Source organism: Canis lupus, chromosome 27 (assembly GCF_048164855.1).
Source record: "Canis lupus baileyi chromosome 27, mCanLup2.hap1, whole genome shotgun sequence".
NCBI lineage: Eukaryota > Metazoa > Chordata > Mammalia > Carnivora > Canidae > Canis > Canis lupus.
In genome coordinates this window covers 13548880-13574588 of record NC_132864.1, presented here as the reverse complement: position 1 = coordinate 13574588, position 25709 = coordinate 13548880, and the positions used below count along the sequence as shown (strand labels likewise).

The 25709-nt window shown below is 41.5% G+C and overlaps 1 protein-coding gene across 22 annotated transcripts in view; it reads right to left on the bottom strand.

Annotated features, from left to right (window-relative positions):
* The window catches only part of CLIP1 (CAP-Gly domain containing linker protein 1), a 124776-nt gene that overhangs the window by 21048 nt on the left and 78019 nt on the right, over positions 1-25709 (bottom strand). For 18 of the 22 annotated variants that reach the window (XR_012019163.1, XM_072802361.1, XM_072802372.1 and 15 more), the window contains 9 exons: positions 25423-25480; positions 24809-24892; positions 23840-23996; positions 21772-21937; positions 21461-21676; positions 16764-19031; positions 15449-15565; positions 13292-13398; positions 7095-7215 (listed from right to left, as the gene is read on the bottom strand). Coding sequence is in view for 21 of the 22 variants with exons in the window: in XM_072802361.1 (XP_072658462.1) it covers positions 7095-7215; positions 13292-13398; positions 15449-15565; positions 16764-19031; positions 21461-21676; positions 21772-21937; positions 23840-23996; positions 24809-24892; positions 25423-25480 (3294 nt within the window). In the remaining variant the exon portion in view is untranslated. Of the gene's footprint in view, positions 1-7094; positions 7216-10331; positions 11135-13291; positions 13399-15448; positions 15566-16763; positions 19032-21460; positions 21677-21771; positions 21938-23839; positions 23997-24808; positions 24893-25422; positions 25481-25709 lie in introns of those variants that run through there. The other 4 variants (XM_072802381.1, XM_072802382.1, XM_072802383.1 and 1 more) reach the window with 2 other exon arrangements.

Genomic DNA, 25709 nt, shown 5'->3' with positions numbered 1-25709 from the left:
TCTCCCCCACCATCCTTTTTACTTAAGCCACTCTGCTGATTAGCTATGGAAAATGACAATCAGCAATTCTTTCTGCTGCTAGTAAAATCCTGAGATGGTCAAAAAGGGCTTCTAGTCTCAAAGATTCTTCTGTGACTTTTCTCCAGGCTATTCATTCACCTCTTCAATCTCATTTTCCCTAAACTGGATTTGGCACAAGGATGGGAGAGTAAAAATTCTCAGGATTTGGGGGCACATGGGTGGCTCAGTTGGTTGAGCATTCAACTTTTGATTTTGGCTTAGGTCATGATCTTGAGGTTGTGAGATCAAGCCCTATGTCGAGCTCTGCGCTGGGTATTGGGCCTACTTGGGATTCTCCCTCTCCTTTTGCCCCTCATCCCTTCTTCTCATGTGTTCTCTCTTTAAAAAAAAAAATCAGGATTTTCTTTTCTCTTACTACTGGGAACAGCGTCAACAGAGTCAAACCAAAATCTTGTTTCTTTTCTTGGTTGTCAATTTTAATATTTACAGCATGAAGCCAATTGGCTTTACTGGATTTTCCTAGAGTCTACCCCCCCCCCCCAAAATAATCAGGAAAGTGTGTTCTCTTCATTAGGTATTGAAGAAGAAAGATTCTGTGATCAGCTTCACTCAGCCCTACTTGTCTGGAAGTCTCCGAGCCCAGATTAAAATTACAATGGCTAATGTACACTGTTTTCCAAAATAAAATATGACAAGTTAAAAACAAGTGTTGCCTTGGGGCACCTGGCAGGTTCAGTTGGTAGAGCATGCAACTCTTGATCTTGGGGTCATGTGTTAGAGCCCCATGCTGGGCAGTAGAGTTTACTTAAAAAATAGTTTTCCCTTTCTAAACATTCCTATCTGTGAATCTAGGCTTATTTAACATTTGCAGGGCAGCCGGGGTGGCTCAGGGGTTTAGCGCTGCCTTCAGCCCAGGGTGTGATCCTGGAGACCCAGGACTGATTCCCACGTCGGGCTCCCTGCATGGAGCCTGCTTCTCCTTCTGCCTGTGTCTGTGCCTCTGTGTGTGTGTATGTGTGTGTGTGTGTGTGTGTCTCATGAATAAATAAATCTTAAAAAATTTGCAGACAATTATTCATAAATTAATCTAGATGGTAGTCCCAATTTTTTGTAGACTGCATTTGCTATAATATAACCTCTGTCAGAAAGAAGTGTTGATAAAGTACAGTTATTGAGATCTAATCCCTGTCCAGTTTTTACAAACAAAAATGTAACCTCATTTTGCAAATAACTGGGAAGGGGGTTAGGGGGAGAAATCAGCACTGTTCCCATGGTGACAGTACAATGTATCTGCAGTCCTTACAAGGGGGAATACGTGTGGGCTTTGGAAATAATCTATCAGACGTTTCAAAAGTAACTACTTAAGGTGACTATTTCTATAGGAAAACTCATATTATGATGATTAGTTTTATAGGAAATAATGCTCTGTATCATTTCCATTAATCTTGAAGCTATATGACCCTTCCTCATTTTGCACTGGATGCTATCCACACAGAGGCACACACTTTGCTCATTTGGTGACCAGGTTTCTGGTAACCACAACTCTGTAACAAAACTGTGACACTGGAAGTAACTGAAATCATGTGAAAAAGTAGAAAGAGTAGTCAAGATTTCTATATCCTGAGGCCCTGGCTAAAAATGAGGTGTGCATTTAATCATTCGCTCATTCATTCAAACCTACGTACCATGCACTGGGATTCCCACCATCTCACAGCCTGTGTGGGGAGAAGCATAAGCAACAGCCACAACACTGCATTCTGAGTGTGACAGGGAGCTGTAGAGACTACTACATGAACACAGAGCAGGAAGCAGGGAGCCGTGAGGCTGGAGGATGGGCCTCTGATGGTGAGGAGACATTTACCATGTGGGGACAGGGGGAGAGGAGATGGCAAAGTGGACATGTGAATGGCAGCTGACCAGGTGTGATGGGAAAAACATGAGCCAACAGCATGGAAGGTGTCAAAGGAGGAAAGTCAAAAATGTAGGTGGCAGTGCCAAATATTCAGAGGATGGAAAGGAAGCCATGCACTTGTGCAAGCATAAGGTGAGCTATGACTCAAGCAAGAGTCATTTCAATAGTACACTGGTGGTGGCAAGGAGCAGATTTCAAGGGATCGGGGAGAAAACGGGAGGTGAAATTAAAAGCAGAAAATATGCCTTTTAAAAGTTTGGAAGTAAAGAAGACAGGGCTATAAATGTGAATGAACAGAATGGCAAGATTTAGAACCACTTTTAAGAGGTGTCTAGCAGGGAGTCTACCTGAGTCTCTCTCTACCTCTGCCCCTCTCTCCTCCGCACTCACACACGTGTGTGCTCTCTAAAATAAAAATAAAAAAAATAAAGGAACCACTATTTAAGAAAATGATGATTTCACATCCCACAGAAGATCCAAAGTGTCAATCAAGCTTCACAGCTACAGGCAGCGATGCAGACAGACTTTGGGAGGGACCCTTATCAGGGTCTGAATTGAGAAAGGAGCCCTAAAACGCTTGGAGCAGATGCATAAACAAAATGTGATGCACTCAATAAAATGCCATTCAGCCATGAAAAGGAGGCAAGCACTGACACCTGCCAGAACACGGAAGAACCCTGAAAACATGATGCTGAATTAAAGAAGCTGGTCACAAAAGGTCACATGTTTTATGAGTCTGTTTGTTCGTTTATTTATTTATGACACAGAGGAAGAGGCAGAGACATAGGTGAAGGGAGAAGCAGGCTTCCTTCAGGGAGCCTGATGAACGACTCAATCTCAGGACCCCAGGATCATGACCTGAGCCAAAGGCAGACGCTCAACCACTGAGCCATCCAGGTGTCCCTATGAGTCCATTTGTATGAAACATCCAGAACAGGCAAATCCACAGAGACAAAAAATAGATTAGTGGTTTGCCAGGGTGAGGAGAAGGGAGTGATGGCAAGTAACGACTTCAATGGGCATAGGGTCTCCTTTTGGGGTGATGAAAATGTTCTGGAACTAGACAGAGGTGATGACTGCACTGCATGGTGAATGTGCCAAATGCCACCGAATTATATACTATAAAATGGCTAAAACAGTAAAGTTTGTTACATGCATTTACACATACAAAACCTGAAGCAGCATGAAACCAGTCAGGCCATCAGGCAGGAAAGTGAAGTACTGCCAACAGACAATGGCAATTATGTGACAATTTTCATAATTGTCAGTTATCAAGAAGAGGTAAGTTATGCTAACCATGAGGCTGAACAATACGAAATTGCAAAACAAAAGCAATTTCATATGGTTCAATCTAATATATTCCTTTTTCAAAGACAGGGCACTCTGTTGACTGTCTGTAGAGATTTCTGTCACAGTTGATGCTAGATAAATCAAGCCTCTCTCAGTCCCAACTGACCCTGGATTTTGCTCCTCTGTGCCCCTAAAATAAGTACTCCACTTGGGAAAGGCAACTTCCACAATTCCCTTTGGAAAGGAGAATGTCTGATGGGGAGAGCAGACAAAAAAGAATGCAGACACGTGGGTTTTGTTTCTGGCTTTGCCAGCTCTGTTCCAGAGAACTAGGAACAAATAGAGGAGTCCTTCCAACTGTTAGAATACTTCTTCATGGGGGTGCACGATGCCCATTAGTCAATCAAGTCAGACGAGAATTCCTATCAAAAAGCAGAAACGAACACCACTCCTCAACTTTGACCAACCAGTCCTGCTCATGATCACCCCTCCTAATATCAGAATATCCTACATTTTCTTTAATTGATAAAAAGAGAGTATGTTCTATAAAACCACTGTCTCAAGGAGGCAGGGATTCTTTTATTTCAATAAATGACCTCACATCCAATTGACAAACAGGAAATCAAATAGCCCTCATTGTGAAAGAAGTAATCCCAGTGAGATGCTGAAGATGCAAGTGATTTGGGCTTTCTAAGCAAAATAAATATTTGAAGCAGAAAAAAAAAATTGAGAGTGCATTTCTCAATTGCTTGACCCCCACCCGCTACATTCCTAGCTCACAAGTTTTTCTTTTTTTTTCATCTTAACAGTAATAATTATGAAGTAAGTAAAAGTAAGTTTTATTCTCAGCATAAGCTAGGAGCAGGGAAACAGGCTTCCGAGTTAGTCTGCCATTAGTACAGGTTTTGGCTCCAATGCCTGTGTGTCCTTGGCATATTGGTCCACTTTTGGGCCTCCCCTTGTCTACAAAATAATCTTCCTATCTCAGAGGCATGTCCTCTGTGAAACAGATTCTGTGAAGATTCTGTGAAACAGATAAAGCCATCAGCTCCATAAATGCTCCGTGAATTACAATGCCACTAAATAAAGCAATCAGGATAGAACTCAAGTCCTGGGTTGGTATTTACCCATGCCCTATCAACTTCATCTCCACTGTCTTCAGTATAGAAAGTAATGTTTCTGTAGGAATACAATTAAAATTCTCTTTTTTTAAAAAGAGAGTTTCTGCCAAACATGGTGGCTCTGTAGTATATTTCTAAACATAGTTGGTCAATAATTTGGCATGACTACAATAAAGTGAAATTTGCGATTTTACAGAAGTAAGCCGTACTCTAAATTCCTGAAGATTACACAGTAAGAGTAACAGAGCCAATGAATTAATCAGTCTTCTGTAGACTAATGTTGCTTCTAAATTATTTTAGATGGGTGATTCTCTCCATTCTTTTGAAATAAATATACACAGACACTATATATATGTGTGTGTATTTATTTATATTTGTGTTTATTTCAGGGGAAGAATTACCCATAATCCTCCTTGGTAATCAACATCATTGTTAACAAGTTCTACCATTGAAGCCTATTATCTAGTTCATACTCCTTTCTCTCCTGAATAAAACACAGAACTAGTAAGGGCCTAACAACCTGTCCTTTAAATTTTTTTTTTTTTTTTTTTTTTTTTTTATGATAGTCACAGAGAGAGGTAGAGAGAGAGAGAGAGAGAGAGGCAGAGACATAGGCAGAGGGAGAAGCAGGCTCCATGCACCGGGAGCCCGATGTGGGATTTGATCCCGGGTCTCCAGGATCACGCGCTGGGCCAAAGGCAGGCGCCAAACCGCTGCGCCACCCAGGGATCCCACAACCTGTCCTTTAAAGAGAAGTCACTTTTCTTATTTGATCCTTGCACGAGCTGTTCTGTAACACCCTTTGAAGTCACTGACTTTCAAATTTCTAGTGACAAAACCTTTTCAAAAGGAAGGCAATTCAAATGCCAACATGCAAGAGAAGAGCATGGGAGGGAGGGAGCCCTGCCTTCCCATCCCAGAGGAAGGTTGCCTCCCTTCCACTGCTTTCCAGTTCTGAGTGACCGGAAGAAGCAAGAAATACAATCAACCGTCCAGTTAAGGTCACAACATGAGAGGAGAGGATGATCCCTCCGTGTTCCTCCCACGTCTGGAATCTGCTCTACCAGAGATGTTCCATGAAGTCAGGTGAGACACCTCTTAGAGATCCTTCTCTTTCAAGAACTTACAGACACAGTGAGAGAGCTAAGCAGTGCTCTACAAGCTCTAGTTTGTGCCAAGAAAAAAAAAAAGATCTCATCTGGTCAAAGGGCTCCTATTTTTCACGAACTCCAGGTTCTCCCCAAAGGATAAGGCTTTATTTAAGTTAACTTTCCCTGATCCAAATCAGAAGATGGCAAACATTTCGTGACACTAGTCCCTGACTGAGGGTGAGCAAATTACTATCTTTATGTACCTATTTCTTCTCTTACAAGTAGAAATAATGACAGAGTGAGCCATTTCCTAGAATTATTGTAAAGATTAAATGATAGGACAGCTATCATTTATTTGTGCTTGTCACAGTGTAAGAGCCAGTAAACGTGAGCTAATATCACCAAAGCATCATTGCCATCCTGGAGTCTGGAGAGATGTGGCATTTCTTTCGTGAGAAATATCATGGAAAGCTAGAATGAAGATTTTTTTTTTTGAATGAAGACTTTAATACTTTAATATCGGAAATCAACTCTCCAAAAAGTGTTTTCATCACAAACTGCACCATGTCATTGGGTTCTCAATATAATTACCTGCAAATGACTCCATCCTGAGAATTAATCTTTGCAAAGTATGCTGGGGGAAAAAAAATTCTCTTAAAGTATAAAGCAAGAATTAATGACCACACAGTAAAATTCTCTTAAAAATCTCATTTTAAGGGATCCCTGGGTGGCGCAGCGGTTTGGCGCCTGCCTTTGGCCCAGGGCATGATCCTGGAGACCCAGGATCGAATCCCACATCAGGCTACCGGTGCATGGAGCCTGCTTCTCCCTCTGCCTATGTCTCTGCCTGTCTCTCTCTCTCTCTGACTATCATAAATAAAAATTAAAAAAAAAAAAAAAAATCTCATTTTAAGATTCTGCTGAGGCCAGATGTGACTGACAATTTACCACTTTGATTCAACTAAGAAAGAATAAAAAGCAGCGTACAGCATTCTTTAAAATCAGTTTTGTTTCACTACTTAATAAACTTATCAGAAATCTTTGTGATTTAAGTATGAAGCAAATCGGTTGTGGTTAGCCCATTCCAGGTGACATACCGCATGTCAACGCACACAACTGCACAGACATACACAGTTCCATTAGGAAATGCTTTTAAAAAAATTTTTTTTAAAGAAAAGGAGGGTTCTATTTAAAAACAGCTGCCAACCCCCACACCAAACCCTCATCCTGGGAATTTGATTCCTTCAAGCCAATTCTGATGAAAGAAAAAAACAAAGAATCTTAGGAGAAAAGTAATTTTGGAATCCAGGCAATAGTAGGGAGAAGATATTGTTCCTTTCTATTTAAATGCATTGCTATGAGATTGCCTAACAGAGGTCTTATTTTCCACTTCCTTACAAGTTCCCTGTGTTGCTACTGGGATTTTTGGGTTTTTTTTTTTTTTTTTTTAAAGAATCTGTCAACTCCTATCCTAAGTCCTACAGCAGCACACTTGAAAGCAAGGAGACATCACACAGGCAACTTGAAATCCAATTCGGAATGAGCCAACCACATGGAGGGGCCTCCGAGCATCCTGCCAACAACAGCAGATGGGAGCATGGCAGAGCTGGGCACGTCCCCTCACCTCTGCCCACCCTTCCCCACCCCGGACCCACTGACCTTCTGATGACCCGTGACTTCGTCCCTGGTTCTCCCCAGCTCCTCAGCAAGTTTCACGTTCTCTTCTTGCAAAGCCGAAAGCTGCTGGGACTTCTGAGCTGATGCCTGCCTGAGGGTTTCTCTGCAAGGACAGTGAGTGCAGGGTTACCATAGAAACAAGACAGGCAAGGAAACTGTGGGAGACAACCAGCTCCACAGCACTGAGGAAAATATATCTGGGTCACGTGCCCAATGGGATCTATAACAACAGGAGGCCACAGTATCTCTGGACGAAGGGGCTGAATGGCTCTCACCTCTCCGGAGGAGGACTGCCACCCACAATCATTACATGGTTTTTTTAAGCCTGATAAACACTACATCCCACCCTCTCTCCACCCACACTCACCCACTTCTCAACATTCCCCATACAAAGAGCAATGCTACTGTAAAATAAATGACAAGCGAAATGGTCAGTCCTCTCATCTTTAAGGACTATTTCCACTAGAAAATTATGCTAAAACCCAGTATGCTGATAAAGCCAAGGTACTCTGTTCTGACTGCACAGATCCATAATCTGGCTTTTTTTCTGGCAGAAATAAAAATCTAATGGTCCCATTTGCCAGTATCTGTTAGAGTCAAGTGCTGGCGTGAATTTGAAGATATTTTTAGGACGCCTCTTGAGGTGAAATGCCCAAAGGAAATGAGGCTTTCCAGTTACATAACAGGTGTTTCATTTTGACTGTATTCTTTCCACAATGCTGAGTTGTAATTAAAAGTAGCAAATAAAAAGATAGCCTGCGGACCTGTATCATGAACATCAGCATACAGAATGTGAACAGGGTAAGTACACTTATTAAACATCTTGACAATTAAAATTATACAAAATATACATCTCAAATTCTCATCCTTTACACATAGATATTGAAAATACTTTATCTGATCACTGGATTTTAGTTTTCTGTCAGAGAAGGTTTTGATGCCACTATGAGATTTAAGTCTGTGTTGGCTCAACTCCATTTAGGAAGCTGTCATACATGGCTGAATCCTGAATCAAGTCCTCTGGGTATGAATCCATCTGCTGATGCAGGAACATATCTATTTTTAACTTCAATTGTCTAATGGGTGGCAATGCCTGGCATCTTCAGTTTGAGTTTTAATTCTCCATCCACCTATAATATGCATACTGGGGTAAGATTTAGGGGAAGAAATCTACACAGAAATTCTGCTAGCACGTTAAATTAGGTGTTTTACAGAGACATCTACTTAGCAAGTGAAGAAAAACAGAGAAGTAATCTTTGCTTCCAGTCATTCAAAAGCTAGGAGGGTTGATTTTAATTATGGATACACACACACACACAAACACACACACATACACACTCTACAACTACAGCTCAAGTTCACCTTCTGGCCAAAGTCCATCAATTCTTGACAAATCTGAAGATTTTACTTAGGATGAAATCATCATAAGTCAAATCTTTTATTCCTAGGTGGTCACTGTCTTCCTTAGGAGCTATTTGGTCTCAGCATCTGAGTAGCCTGTCAGTGATATGTTGGTGACTGCTCTTGGTCTCTTAAAGATTTTCATCTTTTAATGGTTTATTATTATTATTATTATTATTATTATTATTATTATTATTATTAAGTAAGCTCCATACCATGCATGGAGCCCAGTGCAGGTTTTGAACTCATGACCTTGAGATCAAGACCTGAGCTGAGATTAAAAGTTGGATGCCTAACTGACTGAGCCACCCAGGCACCCCTTAATGGCTTTTTAAATCCGTGGTTTCTATTAAAGGCCCATGCTAAAAAAAATTTAATAAATAAATAAATAAATTAATTAATTAATTAAAGGCCCACACTAAAGAAAATTAAAATAAGGAGTCAAAGAAATTTCAAAATGTCCTAAAGTATTGATCTAAAAAAGCAATATTTGTTCAATGTAAAATCGATAAAATGCTTTCATGAACATTTTCTCAGTCAGTCCTCAAACCCCAATGAGGCCAATATTATTTATATTTTAAAGATGAGAAAACTGAAGCTCAGGGAAGTAAGAGATTTTCCCCAAATCATAAAGCCAGTAAGTTGTAGAAGCAAGAGAACTGGAGTTAAAACTGGTGATGGACCTCACTCGTGATTCGAATATAGAAACACCTTTCCATTTTTCTTTAGAGTGTAGCAGGGTACATGCATTTCATAGAGGAGGCTCTCACAGCTCAATTTCCAGAAATACTCTAGGGAATAATACTGAAAATACCTACAAGTATTTCTAACAATTTTTAAAGCTACCTTTCTTTCTACATGACAGAAGACTATCTCAGTTTTAAAACTGAGAGGGATGGGATCCCTGGGTGGCGCAGCGGTTTGGCTCCTGCCTTTGGCTTGGGGCGCGATCCTGGAGACCCGGGATCGAATCCCACATCGGGCTCCTGGTGCATGGAGCCTGCTTCTCCCTCTGCCTGTGTCTCTGCCTCTCTCTCTCTCTGTGTGTGACTATCATAAATAAATAAAAATTAAAAAAAAAACTGAGAGGGAGGGGCACCTGGGTGGCTCAGTGATTAAGCATCTGCCTTTGGTTCAGGGCACGATCCCAGGGTCCTGGGATTAAGCCCCACATCAGGTTCCGTGCAGGGAGCCTGCTTCTCCCTCTACCTATATCTCTGCCTCTCTCTGTCTCTCATGAATGAATAAATAAAATCTTAAAAAAAAACACACAAATGGAGAGGCAAATACATATTGTTCACATTGACTTGCAAACACTGTACTTATAAGCCTATTATAAATCTATTAATTGCCATGCTAAATCTATACTAGATTTATTACTGTGCCAGGTGACTAAATACAATAATTAAGCTACTTATATCATTTTCCCTAATATTCAAAATTATATGTCAGAGAGAAAACATTTTATTTCCTCACTCCACCTGATAATAGGAGCTGGCTAACCTAAACCAAGTTTTTCTAAAATCAGTCTAGTAAATAGCATAGAAAGAACACTTAGCTACAAGCTCTGGTTTCCAGCACCAAGGGCAATATTCCGTAGGAGGTAGTTCCAGTTAGAACTCCAGTGTCTAAACTGGTGTCCATTTTCCTCCAGGAATTGAAATCCTGTCAACCTAGGGGAGATACCAGGGAAGTTCTAAAGGACACAGAGTGCCCCATATACATGCTGAACCACAGAGAAACAATCAGCAGCTCATTCTCTAGCTTTGAGTCCTGAGGAATGAAAGAATGGTAAAATGACTGCCCCCCTGCCTTTTTTTTTTTGAGAAGCATGATCCCCATTCCCATTATGTAGTATATTTATTTTAGATGGTCCCTGAAATGTGGCCAAGTCTAGGGCAGGGAACAGAGTCACTGGGGGCAGGGGCTTTCAACCTACTCCTCCTACTCCCTCCACCAGCTTCTGAAGCCTGTCCCTGGTGTCTCCTACTGCTCTGCCCTCCTGCTAAAGAACCCTAGCCACGGTGTGCCAGATTACCAACAGAAGGGGTGATTCCCCCAGGCCTGGTAGGCCAGAAAAAAGGTGGAGAAGCAAAAGCAGCACAGGCTGTCTGCCTGATGGTCCTGACTCCTCCTCAGCCAAGCTACTCCCCTCCTTGGTGGTCAGAGATGCGGGGACAATGGCTCCAGGGAGTAGGACAGGCCAAGATTAGAGAGGCAGCGGCATGGGCCACAGTCTTTTGCTCATGATCCTCTGTGTCCATAGCCAGGAGGCTAAGCTTTTATTGTTCAATGGAATCATTCAAAGAAAAGCACAAAACATTCTCGTAACAGAGGTAAAACCACCCCATACTAATTGGAAGTGGGTGACATGACACAGAGATCTAATAGGGACGGTGGATGCTTTAATACTAGACTGATGCAATGACCATTACGAGAGACTCCTGAATAATCCTGTAGGAAAGAGTTTTATCAAAGTCCCAAGAACTCTCTTGGCTAGGTCCATGCTGGCCCTGCCCCTCCATTACCTAGTATGGCCCAGAGAGCTCAAAGGTGGGATTATGGCAGTGGGAGGTTGGTTAAGGAATCTTCTGCTCCTCAGATCCTCCCTCACCAGCTGCCTGTGTGACACAAATGAACTAAAGTCAACAGTGCTCCAAACTCTCTAGGTCAGCCTAATTACTTGTATCACAGGGGAGATTCCCAAACCGGACCTGGGGCTACCCTCTCGGAGCTGATGGTGTCTCTGTTTCCCATCATGTGACCTTTCTCTCTCTGTGATGTAGCTTAAGAAGGCCAAGAAATGCAAGCTCTTCCTGATGTCCACGAGCACAACTATAAACTGAGAAATCTGTGTATGTGAACAGAAGTAGTGGGATCTGTCTAAACATCGTCTAGGGGATCCCTGGGTGGCGCAGCGGTTTAGCGCCTGCCTTTGGCCCAGGGCGCAATCCTGGAGACCCGGGATCGAATCCCACGTCAGGCTCCCGGTGCATGGAGCCTGCTTCTCCCTCTGCCTATGTCTCTGCTCCTCTCTCTCTCTCTCTTTCTCTCTCTCTCTCTCTGTGACTATCATAAATAAATAAAAATTTAAAAAAATAAAATAAACATCGTCTAGAAAAGTATCAAGTATCATTGAAACTAAGACTGAGGTACAGAAGTGCTGAATCACTACACTGTACCGCTGAAACTAACATTACACTGTATATAACTAACTGGAATTTAAATAAAAATTAAATACAAAAACACGAACTATGACTGAGGAAAGGATTAATCGCTTGCCACCTGAATCACTCAGATGAGATTCTTTCTTGGGGGATTTTAGGAACTCTTAGAAACCAACATGTAGTAGGTTTAGTCCAAGCTTGATCAACAAATTGTATTAAGAAAAGAAAAAAAAAAATCGTATTGAGGATGGTGACTTGGAACTGATGCTTCTGTTTGATCAGAACTAGAAGTAAATAATTTAAGCCCTGGAAGGGCAGGAGCCTTATAAATCCATCCTTGTATCCTTCCTAGCATGGAAGACACACTCAAACGTTTACGTCATTAACTGGCTTTAAATGTTGAGGTTCACACAGTTGGTATGGTACAGCTCTCTGAAGAGTAAATGAAATCTACACTGAAACTATCATTTAAAATGCCAGATAAACAGCAATAACTATGAGTATCAGACTTGAAAGGCAAGGATTTGGAGGTGGTGCTGACAAAGGAAACATGGCCAGCCTGTCCACCTGAAACTGATGTAGCAGACTGGTGGTTAACCTCCATTACAAAGATTCTTCCAGGGCAGCCCAGGTGGCTCAGCGGTTTAGCGCCACTTTCAGTCCCAGGCCTGATCCCGGAGACCAGGGATCAAGTCCCATGTCGGGCCCCCTGCATGGAGCCTACTTCTCCCTCTGCCTGTGTCTCTGCCTCTCTCTCTCTGTGGGTCTCTCATGAATAAATAAATAAAATCTTTTTAAAAAATTTTTATTTATTTATGATAGTCACACAGAGAGAGAGGCAGAGACACAGACAGAGGGAGAAGCAGGCTCCATGCAGGGAGCTTGATGTGGGACTCGATCCTGGGACCCCAGGATCACGCCCCAGGCCGAAGGCAGGCACTAACCGCTGAGCCACCCAGGGATCCCCAATAAATAAAATCTTTAAAAAAAAAGAAAAGATTCTTCCAGAGTTCTTTCATCTTGTTTCCATACCAAGAAGTTTGATTCCTCTTAAAAATCAAGATTATTAATATGCTTGAGAGTGACAGGTTTTCTTTCTCGCTACAGGAAGGGCGTTGAGAGATTAATAAAGGGTCTGAGGTTTCAGATCCTTTAAAGCACACTGCTTGGTGTGCCTGGGTGGCTCAGTGGTTGATCCTAGGGTCCTGGGATCGAGTCCTGCATTGGGCTCTCCACAGGGAGCCTGCTTCTCCCTCTGCCTGTCTCTGCTTCTTTCTGTCTCTCATGAATAAATAAATAAAAATATTAAAAAAAAAATGCATGGTGCTTTAGAAAAAAACTCTCATTCCTCTTGTATTTTATTCATCAAGTCATATTCCAATCCCAAACATCTTTACTTGTCAGCCAGCACACATTTTGCTTTGATCCTTTAATCCAGCTATCGGTGTGACTTAGCTACCTAACAGGTAAGTGGCTACAGGTAAGTTACATCTCAGGCGTGCTGGGAGCATTACTTTAAGTACTTGTCAAGCTATTTTTTAAAATAACTAGTATCATTTTCACTTTTGCAATATTAAGTCCCATAGTTTATCTCAAAGGAGATGAACTTACATTTCTTTCCTAAACTCTTCCATTTTTTGGTTCTCTACCGTCAGAAGTTCTTTTGATTTGTTCAGCTCTTCCACGTTCTTCAAGTTGTTTTCCTTAAGTGTATCTAACTTAAAGACCAAGAAAAAAAACTGAATGAAATGATTTCATTTTCCAGGGACATGACTGGATAGACAAATTATTCATGCAAATGGGCACTAAAAAGACGAAATTAGTCACTTGAAAAAAAAAAAACACAGAAAAAGTCACCAGGTGAGGAGATGACAAACAACCACATCTATTACAAACTGCAAACCTCCCCCTTATATTTAGTCAGACATTTCCTGTACACCCGGCCAAACTGTCAAACTAAATTGCTACGTGGATTACAACAAAAGTTTGCTTTCATTTCGTGTACAATTCTCAATATTTACGATTGAACCTACTATTCAAGTATGACCCCTCTTAAAACAACAAAAAAAGCCCACAAGAAATAAGTTCCAAAGGCATGACATCAGCAAGAATTACTCTTTGTAATAAAAACAAAAATCCCTTTCCTTTCCTACAGATTAGTAATTTTGGATGTATTTGTCAACTTTAGTACCAAATGGGCGGCGTTCTGACTATAAGAATTTTTTGAATCAAGTATCTGTAGGTAGGAGAATATTTGGTTATCCATCTTAACTTGGATCTGAAAAGGAGAAAGCCATGCAGTGAGGCAGAAAAGCACTCACATTCGTCCAGCCCTATCACGGGCCCACAGGGAATGCAGCCAGCTCAGGGCCTGGCCCTGGTGGGAAAACTGGACATGTTCCTGAGATGAGTGAGGATACGACCAACTATACAGGCTCTGGCAGGTGACAGGAGTTCTAGGGGAGGAGCCTCTAGCAAGGATAGGGAGCTCATTCCGAGCCATCATTGCCCAGGGTATGTTTTCTGATGCCACGGTGGCTTCCTGGGACTTGGGTAGTCATCCCCTACAGTCAGAGATACCTTTGCCACATTACATGCCACCAGTCAGGAGTCCTAGACAGTGCCTTGATAGCCTTAGCATCATGATATTCCTTTTAATGCCCTCTACAACTCAACAGAGGAATCTGGAATTCCAGATTCACAGAGCAAGAAAAACCAAGTATTGCAATGGGTCCCAAAAAATTATTCATCCAGTCTTGTATTCTGGTTGTGACAAGTACACCAAAGGCTGTGTCTTGAAAACACAATTCTCCCTGATTCTATCCTCAAAAATTAAATATATTCCTAAAATCTTCTTATTTAGCTTCTGTGATTATCTTTTTTTAATGCTTTTTCTTCTTCTCTCAGGACTATCAATTTTATAAATGTACCTTCTTCTATATCTAGTTTTATTCACCCTATAATTATCTCAAAATGTGCATATCTTTCCAGATCTCCATCTCTGATCTTCCGTAATGAGGTCTAGCCTCTATGAAGCAGCTATTCAATGTGGCTAGCCCTTCCCCTGCTTTGAGTCCTTAATGTCTCACCTGACCATCCCTTTTAAAAGTATCTGAAGTTCTATGGAACTTCACGTATCTACTCTGGTGAATCAATCTGCTTAGGGTTGAGAGGTAACTGCTTCCCAAAGAATAAAGGGTTGGAGGAGCTGGGAGTGGGGAGCAGGGGAATAAAAATGGGTCCAGGAATGAGAAATACACTCCTTTGGAAAGAATCAAAGTGATCTCGATGCCACCAGTCTGAGACCTAGAAGTGGCTGATTGGAGAGGACACAGAAGGGAACCAACCAGGGCTGAATGAGGCCAAGAAAAGGTCTATGTCAAACTCAGAGCTGAGAGGTGGAATTTAGTGGCTCATGCTGGGAAAGAGTTGAGGGAAAAAAAACGTGTGTGATTTAAGATAAAAGATACAAAAACAAGAGAGTGTCATGAGTACCTCTCTCATCAATTCCATCACTGAAGTTACCACAAAGCCACACTATCAGGTTTTCTCCTCACTTTTTTAAACGTTGATCCCACTAAGTGAATAATGAAGTAATACACTTTATTTAATATTATTGTGCTCCTGGTGTACATTCGACTCCACTAACACAGATCCAACCTGCATGAGGCCATACTTCAAAAAATAAACAATCCCGAGTTACTGATCAAGCATTCCATGAAGTCGATAAGCTGTCCTTTGTACAAAAAGCCATTTAAATCTGATTACTTCATTCTGTAGTTTTTCATTTGTTTGCTTGGTATCCTCCAAGGAGGCCAGAGTTTCGCTCTTCTCTTTGGTCATCTGTTCCATTATCTGCATGGCGTCTTCTGCCGTTTGAGCAGCCTGAATATAAAAAAGCACTGTGAGAAATGAGGGCAGACCTGAGCAAGCCTGCTGGGGATGCTCAGGCTGTGCTGCTCGGGCAGCCCTCACTGTCTGTGTGGTTAAGGTTAAGGGCCAGTCACCAATCCGATGCCAAGGCAAACAGACAGACGTGACAGGGGAAGAGAGTTACAGACCCTTTCCATGCCATTCTTCAAACAAGCCAACTGCAATATACCATCTGTGTATTTTCAGACCCTTCTAAACCTGTCTTCTAAGCTCCAAAGTTATACTGTCACGCCCATCATTCTGACCTATATTTGAGAGAAACATTCAGTGATAATAAACAGCAACATCCTTACGTAGCTGAATTTTCCCTTAATCATATTTATTGCCGTATGTTTGAAATACTATTCTTTGCTATTTCAGATTTGGGGCTTTTGAAATCACTTGTCATTTAGGTTGGTAATTTCTCAAGTAAAAATAAAAATTATTTGGGCAATTATTAACATAAGGCTCAAGTGTTTAATGAGAAGCATTAAATGGAAAAGTCTATGAAGGAAGCTGGGGTAATGAATATAAACATGGCTGTGAATAAAAAAGATAATGTGCATATGGACACAAAACCTTAGCTGATAAAATATAAAAATAATTATAAGAAATAAAATTTTGTGTTTATTTCTTGTTTTTCATAAAAAATAAAACATTCTTAGGCACTTGCTTATAATTTCATGTTGTCTAACAAAACTTATGGAAATTCTGCCTTATGCCTTCCCCACCACCAGCCATGGAGAGCTCACTGGAGTATTCCAACTCCAAATGGATAGACACAAGGAAATAGTTAAAAGTCAAACAGAAGATACTATGTTTCACAATGTGCCCATTTTACTCCTGTTCTTAATCCTTTAAGAACCACAGCTGACTTTTTGAAGAAAAGGTCTCCTTAAGTTAAAACATATATCCTTTTTATTCACAGTTTACAATTCTTTCCAACAGGGAAAGACAACTGCAATTAGAGATTTAGTAAAGAACTGCCCCTTCAGGTGGGAACAAACACATGAGCTTGAGACACATGAGCAACTGCAAAAGTGTGTTGGGGGGGGGGGGTGCATTTCCTCAGGTGGCCACAAAAAAGACAAGACCCTAAGCCCCCGGGGCGCTGGGAAGTTAGTACACAGGGTTAGTAGTCCAGGTCTGGTCCCTGACCCTCCCGTTTTACCGTAAATGACTGAAGAGTCTCGAGCTCTCTAATTTTAAGAGTGAGCTTGCTCTTGTCTTTCCTCAAAATACGGTTTTCATTTTGAGATTCTAGGAGGTTGGCTGAGATATGGCTGTTGGTTTTGGCCAATTGGCTAATCTCTTTCTGAAGGATGAAGTAGCTTTCTGCCAGCTTCTCCTTCTCCTTCAGGAGCTCCTCCTTCGTCAGCATCATGTCTCTCTTCTCGGCCAAGAGGTTCTTGTTGTCCTGCACCACCCTGATGCGATCAGCCAGAGTCATCTCATGCTTCAGCCGGAGGTCATCCAAGATCTTGGTGAGGTAGCTGTGCAGCTCCTGCAGCTCTAACTTGGACTTGGACAAGGTGGCAAAATCACTCTTTAGAGTCTCTATATTGGCAGCAAGCTGGGCCGTTTCTGCACTCAAGAGTTCCTTCTCCTTAATTATCTCTACCACTTTCTGCTCAGACTTGGTCTTCTCTTGGACGAGTGCAAACTTTTCAGACTGCAGCTGCTTCGTACACCCTCTTAATTCTTCCAGCTCCTGCTCTAGGAGCACCACCCTCCCATGAAGTTTATTGTTTTCATACAGGGAGGACTCGTTTTCCTGTGCTCTGGCTTCTTTTTCCAGGATGAAGGACTGCTGTATTGTGTGGATCTCCTCGTTTAGTCTCTGACACTCTTCTTGCAGGCTCAGCCCATCCCGTAGCAAGATGCTCTTTTCTGAACAGCAAGTCTGAAGTTCAGCATTCAGACTCTCCTTTGCTTGCAGGATGCTCGTGTGCTCTTTTTCTAGACTCTTCTTGGCATTTTGAGCCTCTTTCAACATCAGAGAGAGATCACACTTGGTGGCCGCCAGCTCCTGGTTTTCCCTTTTCCTCTCCTGAAGCTCCTTCTTCAGAGTGTCGAGATTACCGAGGAGTTTCATCTTCTCGTGCACGATGATTCTTCTGTTGGCAGACTCCTGATCATATTTCCGTTTGAGGTCTCCCATGGTTTTCATGGAATTCTCTCTTTCTGCAAGCAAATCTCCATTTTGCATTTCCAAGACCGACTTTTCTTTCAAGAGACTGTCATGCTGCTTTTTGAGTTTTGCAATTTTCTGACATACCACCTCCTTCTCAGAAATCAGGTAAGTGATCTTCTCGTTCAGGCTCACTTCGATTTGGGTGGCCTCTTCTGAGCATTTCTTCAGTTTTTCAGTGACAAGTCTGTTTTCACTTAGAAGTTCTTCTTTTTCAGCCAAGAGTCTTCTCTCGGATGAAGCCAAGGTTTCTTTTTCATGCAGAAGCTGGATGCACTCTGAGTCTGTGATCTCCCGACTGGTCTTGATTTCTTCCAGGAGCTTGCTGAGGCTGGTATTTGTAGCCTGAAGCTGCCTCATCTCCAGCTCATCCTTTCTCAGAGCCCGCTGGGCATCGTCCAGCTGTGTGCGGAGCCCACTGGCTTCCGTGCTGAGCAGCTGCTTGATCTGGATGGCAGCCTCCAAGCTGGCACTCAGCTTTTCTCGATCTTGAAGAAGCATGTCCTTCTCAAACTGCAGATCTTTGCTGCTTTGGAGAAGATTTTCTCTTTCCACTTTCAAGGCTATGCACATGTTATCAAGACCTGACTGCTTCTCCAAAGCTGACTTTTTCTCAGTCGTGAGATCTTCAATCTCCTGCACCAAGGTTTTCTGATCTTTGACTAGTTCCTCATAAGAGCTCTGGAGCTTCTGAATAATTTCATCTTTATCTTTAGCCAAGGCAAGATTTTCAGTAACGAGCTTCTTGATATGATCCTCCAGGTGATCTTTTTCTTCCTGATCTTTCTTAGACTCAGCAATCAAAGTATCTTTGCTAAGGTGGAGCTCTTCTACGAGTGCCTGCAAGCTTGCTCTGGAAAGCTGCAAAGAGTCATTTTCCTTACTGATCTTCAAAAGTTCTGCCTGTGCAATATTGACTTCTCGTAGTAATTGCTCTCTCTCAACCACCAAAGCTTCTTTATGGAGCTGTTCCTGCTGATGAAGCTTTTCAGCATCTTGCTTTTCTTCTAAGGCTTTCTCTTTTTCTAAATGAAGAGTTTCATTTACCAACCACAGTTTCTGTTGATCTTCCTGAAGTAAAGTTATTTTGGCCTCCACCTCTACCAGCTTTGATAAAAGTGAACCTTTTTCTAACTTTAAAGCATTCCCCTCCTGTGCAAGAAGCTGCTTCTCTGATTTCAGACCCCTCAGCTCTTCTGACATTAGTTCAATTTCTTTTTTGGCTGATGTTAACAAATAAGTTAGCGACTACAGAAACAAAAGATGGAAAGAATGGAAACAATGAAGTCAAGCAGACAAATGCGAGCCCAAATAACTTAATGTAACCTAAATCATAAAAGTTTGAAATTTTTTTAACAGTAACTGTCATAGAAACTATCTAGATAACAAGAGGGGAAACCTAGATAAAAAGAGCCCACAGGATCCCTGGGTGGCGCAGCAGTTTGGCGCCTGCCTTTGGCCCAGGGCGTGATCCTGGAGACCCGGGATCGAATCCTACGTCGGGCTCCCAGTGCATGGAGCCTGCTTCTCCCTCTGCCTATGTCTCTCTCTCTATCATAAATAAATAAATAAATTAATTAATTAATTAATTTAAAAAGAAAAAAGAAAGAGCCCACAAAAGGTTAATACAAAGCAGGTTTAGTGTTGCCAAGTGCTAGTCTACCCACTGGTTTATCTTTGCAACACTTTTGAAATCATCCCTGAGTGGTACCTATGAGGTAAAAACAGTCTTTTGACTTTGATATCAGGGGATGAGATTCTTTTCTGCCCTTCCAACTTCCCCATTATTTCTATTGTTGGAAGAATTCAGAGAAGAATTTTAAAAAATACAATCCAGAGAACTACAAAAAGTGAGTATGTTTTAATCAAAAAAGGGAGGGAACAGGTGAGGGAAAACAAACTATTGCTTTTCAAACTAACTACAAGACCTTAACTTTCTAAAGGACAATCAATCACTGGCCTAACTTGATCCCAATATTACATATAACTTATTAAAAGTACAGACCAACTTGCTAAGCTTTGGTGACTAAAATAAATGGGTTTAAAAAATACATATATATATATACTGGTTTACAAAATGACTTGACCACATTATCTATACTAGTGCTTTCCAGAACCTCTTGTAGTGGTGTGAGTTTCTTTATCTGAATGAATATGGTAGTCTCTGATTATGTGTGTGGCTTGTGAGCACGTGAAGTCTAGTGAGTACAATGGAGAAGTTAAATTTGTAATTTATTAAAATTTAACAAATTCAAACTCAAATTGATGTGGCCAATGGCTAGTATCTTGGACAGCACAGCTACAGATCACCAGCTCTTAAATGAGGAAATGCAGCAATTTTGTAGGTTCCATGAACCTCCTAATACCTTATATAAAAACTTGCTGAGCATATAAATTTTCCCAGAGGAAAACATCTTAAGTTTCATCAGATTAAAATCTGTGGGCCACTGTTGTTGACAAACACTGAAATCCATAGAAATCAGGTATTGAGACAACTTTGGAAGAGGAACAATCCTAACCAAATGACCCTTGTAAAAAAATTTTTTTTAATTTAAAACATCAGTAAGCAAAATTCATGAGCCTTTACACAAACTACTGGAATGCTGTGGTTTGGTCAGACTGCAACATTTATAAGGAAAACACTAAAAAAGTGGAGTCTGTCCAGATAAAGGGAACCACAAAGACAAAAGGTCTGGAAATTATATCTAGTGTTAAATGGCTCATAAAGCTGGAGATGTTCTATAGGGAAAGACAAAGCCTTGAGAGCGGCATGGAGAGGAGAGAGAGTGCACGTATATATACATAGCACGTGTTATGTCATGGTCTAATTTAATAAACAAGTTTTAGGTGGGATTTGTTTCAAGTCTTATGTATGCTCTTTTACATTTCCTTTTCACCAAACTCCTAGACAAACATTAAAAATAATAAAAGACAAGTATTTACTTTTCTTTGAGCAAGTTCAATGGTGGCAGGAAAAAGTTAAACACTGGCAGGACAGTTGAACTTCATTATCTTACCAGAGTAAAAAAATATACTGGGTTGCAGATATGATCCTGATGCCATAAAATGAAATTTAATGTATTACATTCTATTCTATTTAATAACAGGATGTTTCCTCACAGCCCCTGTCTCCAGCTTCCCTGCCAGGGAGCTCAGAGTGCTTTCCGGGGACATATAAAAGCCCTATAAAAGCCCTCGCTAGAGTCCTCGTTTCTAACATGCCCTATAGGAGCTCTGCTTCTCCAGCACTCACTTGCTTTGCTTGGCCTCTGCCTGTTGTTTTGCTGAAAGATGTCTCTCCTAACCTCAGGGCAAGGTGGTGGCAAGATGGCCAAGATTAGAGGCCACAAGAGGGCCTCCTGCAAGCCAGCAGACAGAGCTCAGGCTACATGAGCCTGTGTGACAGCTGGGAAGCAAGCAGCACAGGGGTGAGGGGATGATGGCTACACAGTACACTCAGAGGAAACACCTGTATGGCAGCCATCACCACCCTGGAGAAGGATCAGCAGCTGGCAGAAAGAGCTGGAAGCCAGGAAAATGTAATTCGCCATCCTGCCATGCACTCAGAGGTTAGCACCTGTAAAGGTCACTGTTACCCATCCCATCTGCTGCTGCTTGATAAGCCCCACTGCAGCCCTGATCCCATGCGGCACCGTGATCCTCTCCTAAGAACATACTTTGGCTTTGTCGGCTTGCTTTTTCAGTTCCACCATCTCCTGCAGCAAGTCACTGTTCTTCTCCTGTGCAGCCTTCAGCCTCTCCTCTGTGTCCGACAGCATCTTATGCAGGTTCTGCAGGACTGCTTCGTGCTTCGCCTTCATGTCACAACTGGCTTCCTCAAACCTGGCTTTCAGATCCTGGCACTGGTTGTGGCTCATTTCCACCTTTTTTTCCTACAGAGATCCCAAGCAAAGCAGTAAGTCATTTAGCCATATGTGCCCCACCCTCACCTTCCTTGCCAGCACACAGTCTCATTTACTCTCCTCACCAGGTCCAACAATTTCCTCAGAAGCTCTTTCTTTTCTTCCTCGTGCTTTTTAGCTGCTTCCTGCTGGCTCTGTTCTGCTTGGAGAGTTACTTCCCCAATACTCTTCTGCAGAAAGTTTGCATTTTCATTCGCCTTCGTCAGTTTCAGCTGTAATTCTTCTACATTTCTAGAATAAGGTTCAACACAAGGTGTCAGAGTTTTCAAAAGAATGCTTTAAATTGAATGGGTGACGGGCACTGGGGGTTATTCTGTATGTTAGTAAATTGAACACCAATAAAAAATAAATTAAAAAAAAAAAAAAGAATGCTTTAAATTCCAGAGTTACACTTGGAAAGATACTATTAATAATTGTATTAATGATTAGAAGTTAGGAGTAATTGGGCAGCCCGGGGGGCTCAACGGTTTAGCGCAGCCTTCAGCCCAGGGCCTGATTCTGGAGACCTGGGATCAAGTCCCACATCAGGCTCCCTGCATGAAGCCTGCTTCTGCCTCTGCCTTGTGTCTCTCTCTCTGTGTGTGTGTGTGTGTGTGTGTGTGTGTCTCTCATGAATAAATAAAATCTTAAAAAAAAAAAAAAGAGGGTAGGAGTAATTAATAACATCTGAAATAGAAAAAATGACCTGCCTTGCCCTGAAGACTAATTTGAACAATTGAGACAGTTATAAATACGTTATTTAGAATGACAATTACTATAATTGTGAAGGTTTATTACTTTATGTCAGTAGATCAGTAAGGAAAAATTAGCAAAAAGTAACTTTATATGAGGAAATGAATTATTTAGTAAGTTTCAAAAATTTTAGCAGACTAAATTATCATAAACTCATTCTAATGTCACCTGAGAACAGAAGATACAAAAATGACAAGTGCTAATTTGAAGATCTAGCTTCGAGACACCCATGTGGTTCAACAAGATGTACAGAAGACATGGGACACAAATCCAGAGAATGGGCTAGGAAAGGACTCCGAGAGTAGAGGAGGGAAACAGGGATGGACCCTCTGAGTCACACACCTGCCGAACACCCGCAGAGCTGGAGCTCTCCGCCCACAGGCACCATGCCACAACCACCTGTGCAGCTCCACCCACCTCACAGCAAGTCTGACCACAGGTGGTCAACCAAAGCCCTCTCACCAACCCCTTGCCCCCTGACACTGAACTGTAGGGGCGCATGGGTGGATGTAAACCTAGCTGCCAACTAGTCACACTTTCAGAATCATGGGTCTCAGAGCCCTAAAGTGTCCTCTAAAACTTCTTCCCTTACAAAATAAAACATCTGATTTTTATCCAGCAGCTATTCAAAGAAAAAAAAGGATCAGAGCAACAATAGCCTCAGAATAAAGAAAGGAAGAGAGGTGAGGACAATGGAAGCTATAGTGGTGAAGGGCTGCAACGGCTCTGGGACCAGCCTGCCCAAGTCTAAAACCACAAGCAAGTTACTTCACCTCATGAAGCCTCAATGCCTTTCTCTTCAAGATGGGAACAAGAATTCACTCACCTCCCAGGATTACTATGAGAAGTCAGAAAACACACTCTACTATAGCTGTCAGCATAGTGCAAGGCACACACCTAGTTAGCTTGTAATACAGTTACCCTTCATTACATTGAAACAAGTTAAACACTGTTAGCTGCCTGTGAAAGATGTTCCAGCCCCTGGTAAACTACTACCTTTTCTTTACAAATCATCAAGTCTACAATACTATATTACTCAGAAGGCTCTGTAGCTGATTTAAGGGTACACTCACATACTAAGATAAAGGAAGAGTGACAGGAAACTTTAAAACAGAAGAATCATGAAATTTTGACTCCCCTCCCTCCTAGACTGCACTTCAGAGGTGAACCTAAATCAGGAGCCCTTAAAACCATTCATACGTACTTTTTATTTTTTAAAGATTTTATTTATTTATTCATGAGAGACACACACAGAGAGAGAGAGGCAGAGACACAGGCAGAGGGAGAAGCAGGCTCCATGCAGGGAGCCTGACGTGGGACTCAATCTCAGGTCTCCAAGATCACACCCTGGACCGACAGCGGCACTAAACCGCTGAGCCACCCAGGCTGCCCCATACGTACCTTTCTTTCAGACGTAACTCATCATTCATTTTTGTCAGCTGAGAAGAATTATCTCCGGACATCTTCATGATTTCTGCAATGTCATTTTCTAACTTTTCCTTTGCCTTTATCAAGTGTTCTTCTCTTTCATCTCTCTCTCTAAATTTTGCCTCCATATCTGAATATACATAGGGAAAAAACAGCACTGTAGTATTATAGTCAACAAAAATTTACTGCCTGTGTCCTGTATTCCAAGTTTTGCTCTGGGGATATTTGTACATAGCAATCTCTGCTCTCATAAAAATCATAGCCTAGCCAAGAAGACAGACAATAAACTAGATTTTTTTAAAAACCCCACAAATAGCATAAAAAGTGTTAATTCCTAAAAAAGAAAAAAATACAAGCAGAGAAAGGAACTAAGAAGGAGTTGGGGAGGCTAAAATAAAATCTCAAGCAGGGCCTCTCTGAATTGTGACATTTAAATAAAGACCCGAAGGAACTTAGGGAAAGCAAGTGCAAAGGGTAGTAAAAGAGGCAATCAGAGAGGTAACAGGGCTTGACAGTGGGACTGCAGTTTTTTACTGAGGGAGATGGGAGCCACTGGGTGATCTCGAGCAGAAAAGTGACATGACTTAGCAAAAGGACCGCTTTGGCTGCTGTGCTACAAATGGACTGAAGGGGACGAAGGCAAAAGCAGGCTGAGTAGGTGGCCAGCCATTGTAGCAGCTCAAGTGAAAGATGATGTTGGCTTGAATGAAGGAGAGTGGGGAGAGTGAGAGGAGTGGTGATGTGTGGTGGATTCTGACTTGTTTGAAAACACAGCAGAGAGGATTTGCAGATGTTACTGACATCAAGAAAGTATTTTATCCTATTATACCAATTAATGAATGAAGAAGTGAGCCCTGAATAATGTTACTGTAATTTACTACAGTTATCTCAAATCCTAGGAAACCTACTGTACTCAGTGTTTAGGAAACAGAGACATCTTACCTGTTAAATTTTCTCTCAACTTCTCCAATTCAGTAGACAGTGCATTAAACTGTTCCTCCTTTTGGTGTAACTTATTTACAGTTTCTATTGAGGATAAAGTTAAAAGTTTAATATATTTCATACTTAATATGACATCTAGAGGTTGGCAGTCTTAAAACCAAATCAAATCACATCCTTGGGATTTGATAGGACAGAAATACTAAAAAAGTCCCATTACACATCAAATCACTGTGTAATGGATCTAGAGAAGCAAGCATACATCTTTTTTTGCCTTCTCATGTCTGTGGATTAGGCAAGCACCAGGTATCCCTTTCCAGGCCTCTCTTTCCTCTTTCTAGCTAAAACTCAATAAAGTAATCAAGGACTAAAGATTCAGTAAAAGAATATTTTTCCCAAAGTATACTTAATTTTAAGATGGAACAAGCTTTTAGTCATATGAAGAAAGAATTTAATGGGAGTTTGAGGAAGCCAGTGCAATCTGGCATGACTACATGCTGCAGAAGCTTCCAGAAGAGTGGCAGCAGACTATAAGAGCATCTATCCCCTGTACTCCAGAGGCCAGCTCCAATCTGAGAATGTGACATTCTCTAAAGCCATACTTTAGTAAAACATACCTTGCATGCTTCTCTGAACAGAGACTGCCTCCTCCGAAGCATCAGCAAACTTTTCTTTCTAAAATTAAGAATTGGATATTCAGAGTAGAAAGACTTCAAACTATAGAAATAAGTTTCAATTAGTTATAACTACAACACTATCTACTTTTTGTGACTGATTTTGTTTCATCAAAACTTAAGACATGTAGACACCAAGTACTACCATATGCATACTGTGCATGTACATGACACAGGTGAACGAGATTTACATCTGTACACGTGTGTGAATGTGTATACAGAAGCATATG